At 47.2% G+C, this 9,960-nt stretch overlaps 1 protein-coding gene across 4 annotated transcripts in view; it reads right to left on the bottom strand.

Moving 5' to 3' along the window:
• TVP23A (trans-golgi network vesicle protein 23 homolog A) overlaps positions 1-9,960 on the bottom strand; it is a 30,656-nt gene that overhangs the window by 4,631 nt on the left and 16,065 nt on the right. For 3 of the 4 annotated variants that reach the window (XM_066274891.1, XM_066274889.1, XM_066274893.1), the window contains 5 exons: positions 5,060-5,204; positions 3,479-3,568; positions 3,156-3,284; positions 2,035-2,163; positions 650-709 (listed from right to left, as the gene is read on the bottom strand). In XM_066274891.1, coding sequence (XP_066130988.1) covers positions 650-709; positions 2,035-2,163; positions 3,156-3,284; positions 3,479-3,568; positions 5,060-5,204 — 553 coding nt within the window. Of the gene's footprint in view, positions 1-22; positions 710-2,034; positions 2,164-3,155; positions 3,285-3,478; positions 3,569-5,059; positions 5,205-9,960 lie in introns of those variants that run through there. The other variant, XM_066274890.1, reaches the window with a different exon arrangement.

Raw genomic sequence — 9,960 nt, 5'->3', positions numbered from 1 at the left:
CTTCAGACTGAGCACAAATGAAAGGATCGACTGAGCTCGGGCCAGGGCTTGTTCCCCTCGGGAGGGGAAGCCTGTGCAGCTGAGTATAGTCAGAACGCCCCGAGAAGCCCTGAAATCACCCACACAAATGGATCAGGGGTCTGTGTCTACCCTGTGGAGTCGTGTCACACTGTACCCAGTAACTTCCAGGGTCATACAGACATTTGACAGGTTCTTAAAAATTACATGGGAAGGAAAGACAGGCGTGAACTCTGGAATTAGCTCACAGCCACGAGATGCCCACTGTGAGAGGTGCTCAGGAACTGAGACAGCTGAGGGAAGGTAGATTCCTGTTTCCCATCTTACTCTGGGCAACTCCCTCGTTCTTTCCCTCCCGTTCTCTCATTCCCCCCCCCCCTTCATGCGACAGATGGTTGAGTTTGCACATGTCCAACGTGAGGACAGCAGGACCCCTGTAAAGGGCGATGAGGTCACAGCCTGGCCGGGGATGCCCGGTGCCCAGGCTGGTTCCCACCTGGCTATGCACCTGGCCACTCGGCACGGGAAAGCCCAACCAGACCACAGGCACAGCCGGACCCAGGGGTGCTGCCCTTCTCACAAACCGCCAGCCCCACACTCTCCAGAGCCCTGACTCGGTCCCGCCTCTCACCTAACATTTGTGGATCTCCAGCCCCTCAAGGCCAGGCTTCTGAAAGTCACTTGGGCAGGTCTGCAAAGGGAAAGCCAGCCGTGGTGTTAGTCCCTGACTGATTCTGATTGTGCACAGCCTGATTCTGATTCAAGGCCAGAGCAAACTCACATGTACCAAGAGCCTGCAGCACTGGCTGCTCAATGTCTTGCCATAAAGTAACACTAAAATAATTTCTTATGGTTCAAACTACTTCAGGATGAGTCTTACCAAATTTAAAAGATCTACTTCTCACTTCTAGAAATATATATGAGGTTACAAATTTTTATGTGGTTCTTAATTCTATAGTTTTTGAAATCACTTAAAACTAACAAGATAGTCACAGAAGGATAAATACTGTGTGATTCCACTTATGTGAGATCCCTGGAGTCATCATAGTCATAGGAACAGAAAATAGAATAGTGCTTTCCAGGGGTTGGGGGTCAGGGAATAGGGAGTTACTGATTAATGAGTGTGGAGTTTCAGTTTGGGAAGATGGAAGAGTTTTGGTGGATGGAGGTACATGAGGTGGTTGGTGGATGGAGGTGGATGGTGGATGGAGGTGGATGGTGGATGGTGGATGGAGGTGCATGGTGGATAGTGGATGAAGATGGATGGTGGATGGAGGTGGAGGTGGATGGTGGATAGTGGATGAAGATGGATGGTGGTTGGAGGTGGAGGTGGATGGTGGATAGTGGATGAAGATGGATGGTGGTTGGAGGTGGATGGTGGATAGTGGATGGAGGTGGATGATGGTGGATGGAGGTGGATAGTGGATAGAGATGGGTGATAGATATGGATGGTTGCACAACAGTGGAATTGTATTAGATGACAATGAACTGTACACTTAAAAATACTTAAATGATAAATTTTACATCATGTATATTTTATCACAATTAAAAAACTAACAGGCCCTGGCCAGTTGGCTCAATTGATAGAAGCCAGCCTGGCGCATGGACGTCCCAGGTTTGGTCCCAGTCAGAGCACACATCACAAGTGACCATCTGCTTTTCTCCCCATCCCTCTCCCCATTATCTCCCTCTCCCCCTCCTGTAGCCAGTGGTTTGATTAGCTTGAGCTTCAGCCCCAGGCACTGAAGATAGCTCGATTGGTACAAGCGTGTCTACCTCAGGCACTAAGAATAGCTGGGTTGATTCGAGCATTAGCCTCAAACGAGGGTTGCCTGGTGGATCCCAGTGGGAGTGCATGCGGGAGTCTGTCTCACTATCTCCCCTCCTCTCACAAGCAAACAAAACACAAACAGTGACACTGGCTGATATGGAAAACGTTGAACCTGCACGTGCCAACAGACCCCTTCTACCTGAGCTGTAGAGCAGAGGTTCAGGAGTCAGGTTTCACTAACTCACCGTCTGAAACACCGTCTGGGACAGGAAGTTGGCTGTGACTTTGCTGATATCACTCTCGCCTCCCATTTTACAAAGGATGTAGCCATATAGGTTAGCGGCCTGGAGGGAAATCCCAGCTATCACGAGGGCCTGTGCTCAGACAAAACGAAGATAGGTTTTCTGATCACATGCTGAACTGTTCCTCCCAAACCAAATAGCAGTGGCTCAGGCCTACACCTAAAGTAACAGCCAACCTTTACTGAGCACTTAAAAATACTCATGGACACCTTTCAATAATCAATAACCCAAGAAGTTGGTGCCATCACCATCCCAAAGAAACTAAAGTTGCCCAAAGTCCAAGAGCTGATGCATGGCCAAGCCAGCACGCAAACTCCAGAGCCCTTACCTTTAATCACACTGTTGCTTATACTGTCTATGGATATTTTGTTTTCTCAATGAATGAACCAGGTCGTAACAACAAAAGTAACTGAAATAAAACTTCAGAACTCCGAGGCTAGCTTATTCCTATATAGGAAGGGTTCCCTGTTCAAGGTAGGATGTCATGCTTTTTCAAAAAACTCTCTTAGCATTATTTGTATGTGCCAAAGGTGGAAACAACCAAAATGTCCATCAGTGGACGCAGCGATAAATAAAATGTGGTCTATCCATACAATGAAACAATATTCAGCCGTGAAAAGGAAAGAAGTATTGATACATGCTACAACATTGATGAGCCTTGGAAATACTCCATTGAGTAAAAGAAGTCAGTCACAAAAGACCGCATGTTGTATGATTCCATTTATAGGAAATGTCCAGAACAGGCAAATCTGTAGAAACAGAAAGATGAGTGGGTGCCGGGCTGGGTGAACCGGGGCATGGGAGAGGTCGTGATGGCTGAAGGGTACAGGGTGTCTTTTGGGGGTGATGAAATTATCCTAAAATTGATTGTGGGGATGGCTGCACAACTGAATATACTAGAAGTCACTAAATTATACACATTAAATGGGTGAATTGTATGATACGTGAATTATCTCAAAAAAGCTATTTCAATAAATCTATCAGTACTAAATAACAGTCCGCCCCTATGGCCCCTGGTTCTGCACAGATGCCACAGCAATGTCAGAGTCAAGGCATTGCCTTACCAGCCACTTTAGCTTCAAGGAAAATAAGGTGCTAAAAAAGAACACGATCCAAATCATCGGGCAAACAATGAGGCCAAGCCAGAAGATCCGGGCTTCCGCTTCCGTGGCAGCGACACTATTTGGAGAGACCTGTTGCGGGAAAGTGATTCACGCTAGCATTTTTGTTTCTTTTCCACTTGTGTCTGTTACATGCTGGGGTGCCAGCCGCAGCGGGCTTTGGGTAGGGCGGGCATCAGATCTGCACAAAGCCCAACCGAAAGGAACCCACGGAAACTTGTCAAGGCCATTGTCCCCACTCTAGTCTGACTTGTCATGGAGAATACCTTTCTGGCTTCAAAAATCCAGTGGCTTTTCCCATCTTCGTCTATCTGGTTCCACCAGCGGAGGCCCACCATGAGCCTTCCAGTTACGTTCTGAGGAAAACGGACAAGATGACCCTGAGCATGCCGTAGGCAAAGAGAAGGGCCTCATCTAGGATATTTACTGGTGAATAAAATAAAATCACCAGTTCAGGTTAAACTTGTACTAGGAGTACAGGAGAGGGGAAATGAACTGTGGTGGTCTCTCATCAGTTTTCTAGGCTTCTAATTTCTAATGAAGCATACCATATATATATATATATGGTCTACCGGAAAGTTCTGTCCGTTTCTATCACCACAGGTTTCAACACGTAAGCACGTTTATTTGGCGCATGTGTGCCTCTCTATTTTTATCACTTAATGTATACATACTGACGTAGCAGATTAACTAAAACAAAGTTGACTCACGTTAGTCTTATGTGTGAAGCGATAGTGTACCCATGGCTACTGATAAAGTTCATTTACGCCACTGTAATTTTTACAAATTTCAACAAGGAAGAAATGCTACAGAAGCATGTCTGTCACATCCACCATATTCCCTGGACTTAGCACCCTCCGACTATCACTTGTTTTTGTCCTTACAAAATTTTTTGAAGGGCAAAAAATTCAAAAATGAATAAGATATCAAACAAGCACTGGTTCAATTTTTCGCATCAAAAGATAAAACATTTTTCAAAAATGGGATATACAAATTGCCCTCATGCTGGCAAGAAATCATTAATAATAATGGCAATTATATTATTTAATAAAGTTTATTGACGGTAAGAAAAATTTGTGTTTTATTCCAAAAACGGACAGAACTTTCCTGTAGACCTTATATATATTCATATACAGAAACATTTAAATATTTATATATGTAAATTTTCCTTAAAAATTCAAAGCCAGGCCCTGGCCAGTTGGCTCAGCGGTAGAGCGTCGGCCTGGTGTGCGGGGGACCCAGGTTCGATTTCCGGCCAGGGCACATAGGAGAAGCGCCCATTTGCTTCTCCACCCCCCCCCCTTCCTCTCTGTCTCTCTCTTCCCCTCCCGCAGCCGAGGCTCCATTGGAACAAGGATGGCCCGGGCGCTGGGGATGGCTCCTTGGCCTCTGCCCCAGGCGCTGGAGTGGCTCTGGTCTCGGCAGAGCGACGCCCCAGAGGGGCAGAGCATATCGCCCCCTGGTGGGCAGAGCGTCGCCCCCTGGTGGGCGTGCCGGGTGGATCCCGGTCGGGCGCATGCGGGAGTCTGTCTGACTGTCTCTCCCCATTTCCAGCTTCAGAAAAATACAAAAAAAAAAAAAAAAAAAATTCAAAGCCATATGGAGTCATCCTCACGTGGTACATCATATTTGCAACCATGACAACTGATATCCTCAAGCTCTTACTCAACACTAAATGTATTTTTTCCTCTAATTTTAAGTGACTCTGGCTCAGTATTCTTATGTATGTTTATCAGCAGTTTCAACCAGAGTAAAACCAGCCACATGCATTGGGACAGTCACCATCCAGAAACACAGCCCACGTGTTTTGGGAGCGACGGTACCACAGGTGAGGGGAGGGGCCTTACCTTCACAGACCAGAAGTCAAAGGACAGAAGGAGGAGCACAGTGACAAAGCAGCCCACAAAGCTTCTGCTGAACCAGTCACAGCACACGTAGGTGACGATGGCACTCACCCGGAAAAACAGGTGGAAAAAGGTGGCCAAGGGGTGCCTAGGAAAGAACGCGGAAGGCCCCCTCACCCCAAGGGCAGAAAGGAGGGCAGTCGCTGAGCTCACTGCACGGCTTCTGCCTCTCCGGGTTCTCTCTCGCGCGCTTCGAGCCAGACTCAGTCAAGCTGTGGCGCCAGAGACAGACGCGTCACTCAATTAGAAGGCCCTCAGCAGTCATTATTACCCTAGCCTTTTCCCTGCCTCTCGAAGAATCCCGTACTTTCCCCTAATTGGGTTCCAAATATCACTTAACCTCTTTGAAACTGGCTCACCTTTGAAATGAAATTCGACGGTGACCACTCACTGCCTTCCCACCTAGCAGTGATATTGACCAGTTCCCTAAAGATAAAAGTTAGGTTATTACCCAGCAACGGAGCAGTGAGTCCACGTGCAGCCCACGGGTGCTGTCTCATGTCATCGGGGAATGCGTGTTCCTGGATAGAGGGAACTGAGCGTGACGTGCCAATGACAGGTCTCACTCATAGTTGCTCATAATGAGTGGTACTTGGATGATGAAACTGAATCTGGGGGAAATGGTTTTGTCTGCTGTGCCTGTAGGTACCAAAGAAGAGACAGAACCAAGGGGAATGTGCTCATCCTGCAGCAAATGCTTGAACATATGAGTCTGAAAGATGAGAGACCCGAGGGTCATCAATAACAAGAGACACCCATTTATCTGGAGCAGACAGGTAACAAATGCCTGTAGGGGTCAGGCAGGCGACAGCCGTGGGTGACATGGGCAAGGTAGAAGACACAAGACACTCATGGATTTCTATTTCTGTTTTAGGAATCCACCTTGATAGAGCACAGGTAGAGAAAACACTCAACCAAGATCAGGAAAGCAACAGTGTGAGTCCAATGGTGATGGCAATGAAAGCACTGCCCATCGCTAAGGAGTGACAGGAGGGGAGGGGAGGGAGGGCTGGCCTCCCTCCAGGGCAGGTGACTGTGCTCTGCAAACCTGCCCTGACACTGCTAGACCCAATATTTCACAATAACCTAGAAATAGAGACTTGCGATGTTAATAAAATAATGCAAACTACCCCACGAGCTGTCAGCCACATCTGGAGTCATCAAAGAGGCAGTGTGCAGACTTACAGGGGATGAGCCTGCTGGGTCTTCCCAAAAGGTGTGGTCAGAATAAGCAAACTAAGGGCTCCCAGAGATTTGTGCGGTTTTGAACTCTCAAGGGAACGTGAACTAAGATTCAGAAGCAGAATCTATAATGACTTCTGTGTGTGCTCCTGATGTCCCAAAGGAAGAAGCAGGGCATGCCTAAACACCAGCTATGCTCCAGAACACTTCTCATCTGTGCCTTTCAGACGCTGAGCTCTCTTGGCAGCCTGGGTGAAAGTCAGCTTGGGAAGAGTACCCAGCATTTAAGAATTAGACATGATCACCTAACTGTTGTTGTGCAGTGGATAGAGCATCGACCTGAGACACTGACATCTAAAGGTCTCGGCTTGAGTGCAGGCTTGCCAGCTTGAGTGCAGGGTCGCTGGCTTGAGCCCAAAGATCTCTGGCTTGAGCCCAGGTTCGCTGGCTTGGGCAAGGGGTCATTGGCTTGGCTTGAGCCCCCTTGGTCAAGCATACATGAGAAGCAATCAATGAACAATTAAAGTGATGCAGCTACAAGTTGATACTTCTCTCATCTCTCTCCCTTCCTGTCTATCTGTCTGCATCTCTCTCTCTTGCAGAAAAAAAAAAAAAAGAATTAGACATGATCAAGGCCCTGGCCAGGTAGCTCAGTTGGTTAAAGCATCGTCCCAATAAGCCAAGGTTGCAGGCTTGATCCCTGGTCAGGACACAAACAAGAATCAACCAATAAATGCATGAATAAGTAAAACAATAGATCAATATTTCTCTCTCTTGAATCAATAAATAAAAATAAAAACAGAATTAGACATGATCACATAGGACTTCCAAATTTGGACTGTTCCAGAAGATAAGACTTATACCTTTTTTTTGCCTTAAATCTTATTGGCGATTTTCAACAAACTGTCTCAATACAATTTTAACCCCTTCATGCTGAAGATAAGTGAGTCTTCTTGCTATAACTGAAAGTTCTTCGCAGGCAGAAACCATCATAATTTAGATAATTTTAGATCCCCAGCTGTACGTTGACAGTTAAGATTCTTGTCAAATATTTGTTGTGTTGAAACTTGGAATCGAGTCCCTTCAGGATCCTTGGTACATCTGTCCTCTTTGTAGAACAAGATAGACTTATGATATGTAAGAGACCCCAGTCTGCAGTGAGCCAGGGTAAAACCTGGAGGTTGGTGTATTTGAATAAATCCCCTGCCTACCACTTCTTTTTTTTTTTTTTTGGCTGTGGTTTCCTGAAATAAAATGCAGAAAAAATTCCAATTGTCGGGAACTTCTGCTTAGTTGAGAGGTATTATTATTCAATCAAACCATTATTATTCAAACAAAGCCCAAAGCAAGTAGGTAATGAAGCCTGTGGCACTTACAAATATTGCTTTAACCTGTTGCCCTCATTCAGTCTCTCTCTGGAGTTTGCCCAACCTTGGCCCCCAGCTAACACGAATGTGGTCTCAGACCAGTTTTCTAGTTTTGAGAGTTTTGAAGGCCATGGCTTAAACCTGTCCACCCTTCCCTGCCACGGGGTCCTCCACCCTCCCAGCGTTCTCTGCCTCCACTTCCGCAGCTGCAGACCAAACACACACACTGACAGTCGCCTCTACCTCTCAGTGCCACTGGCTTCCAACTCCACCCGCCCAGGCACCCACCTGGCCACCAGCTGAGAGATGCCCATCTGCCTGGCTCCAACCCCTGAGCAGCTCCATGGCCCTCCCTAAAGCACCTTATCTCTCCATGTCTCAGTCTCTGCTTCTGTACAGCGGGAATGCCAACAGCCGCCACTTCCTAGGGTACTAGGGAAGGTCAGTGAGGCCAGCCCGTACAAAGTGCTTGAAACAGCCTGTGCTCAGGAACCGTGAGCTGCTGTTGTTATCGCAGCCCGCAGAGTCACTCGAAACTGTTCCACTTTTGAGGCACCGCAGTGGAAAACTCCCCCTTCTGACCACACCTTTCCCTCTCTCACTCCCCAGGGACAGACTTTGTCTCAGGGATCCCCCAAGACTCCAGATTCCACATTCCCCAGCCCCGATGCTTTCACTGATAAAGATCCTTCATTCCTCAACTTGAACATGGAACTTCTCCCCTGGGCAGCCCACCCTCACTGCACATGGCCGGAGAGGGCCTGTCCCTCCAGCAGAGGAGGTGGAAAGAATGACAAATGGTGAAAGGGGGAAGTGAGACAACTTCAAGTGTTGTCAAGGTGGGAAGAGCTTCAACAGGCTTTTGTTTCAGTTTAGATCCATTTTCACGGGTTCCAGGTCCCAGGACACCTACAGCCTTCCTCCTTAAAAGGAAATGCAGCCTGACCTGTGGTGGCGCAGTGGATAAAGCGTCGACCTGGAATGCTGAGGTCGCCGGTTCGAAACCTGCACTTGTCTGGTCAAGGCACATATGGGAGTTGATGCTTCCTGCTCCTCCCCCTTTCTCTCTCTCTCTCTCTCTCTCCTCTCTAAAATGAATAAATAAATTAATTAATTTTTTAAAAAAAGGAAATGCAGAAGGGTTTCAACCTGGAATGGGAAGGAAGCCTCCCAAGGAGGCCTTACGCGTGCCCAGTCCCCTCCTGTCCTGAGACACGCAGATCCAGATTTAGAGTGGGGCCCGGACGTGAATTTTGCAAAGGAAAAGCAACATCACTTACTGGATTCACAAATGCTGGCCTCAAGGCCACACCTGGCTCACTTCCTGTTTCTGTAAATAAAGTTTTATTAGAACGCAGCCATGCTCACTCATTTACCCAGAAAGTGTGTCGACAACTTCTGTGTTCCAGACCAGCAGGGATAATTTGTTGATGCAATTAGGCTCCACTCAAAACAAACCAAAATGAAACAAACTACTACTAACTGCTTCTTTTCCCCTTAAAAAAAAATCTGCTTTCAAACGGGCAGTGTGGGAGCTGCCTGACGAGCAGAACCAAGGGATTGAGCTGGAAGTCAGAGTAGTGTTGTCGTGGGGCGACTGAGGGGGCAGTGACGGCGAAGGCACACAGGAGCCTCTGGGTGCTGCAGAAGTCCCATATCTTGGTCTCGTGTACACACATGTATAAAAATTCACCAAGTCGTATACTTAAGATTAGTGTACTTGACTGTATGTACGCTATACCCCAATAAAAAGTGTTTCTGGCCTGACTGGTGGTGGCACAGTGGATAGAGCATCGGCCTAGGATGCTAAGGTCCCAGGTTCAAAACCCTGAAGTCACCAGCTTGAGCACAGATTCGCCAGCTTGAGTGTGGGATCATCAAAATGATCTCATGGTTGCTGGCTTGAGTCCAAGGTTGTTGGCTTGAGCAAGGGGTCCCTGGCTTGGCTTGAACCCCTCGATCAAGGCATGTATGAGAAGCAATCAATGAACAATTAAAGTGCCCCAACTACAAGTTGATGCTTCTCATCTCTCGCCCTCCCTGTCTCTCTCTCTCTCTCTCTCTTTTTTTTTTTTTTTTTTTTTTTTTTTTACAGAGACAGAGAGAGTCAGAGAGAGGGATAAATAGGGACAGACGGACAGGAATGGAGAGATATGAGAAGCATCAATCATTAGTTTTTTGTTGCGACACCTTAGTTGTTCATTGATTGCTTTCTCATATGTGCCTTGACCGTGGGGCTACAGCAGACTGAATAACTCCTTGCTGGAGCCAGCATCCTTGGGTCCAAGCTGGTGA

This window comes from Saccopteryx bilineata, chromosome 4 (assembly GCF_036850765.1).
Source record: "Saccopteryx bilineata isolate mSacBil1 chromosome 4, mSacBil1_pri_phased_curated, whole genome shotgun sequence".
Classification (NCBI taxonomy): Eukaryota; Metazoa; Chordata; class Mammalia; order Chiroptera; family Emballonuridae; genus Saccopteryx; species Saccopteryx bilineata.
This window is presented reverse-complemented; position numbering and strand designations above follow the sequence as displayed.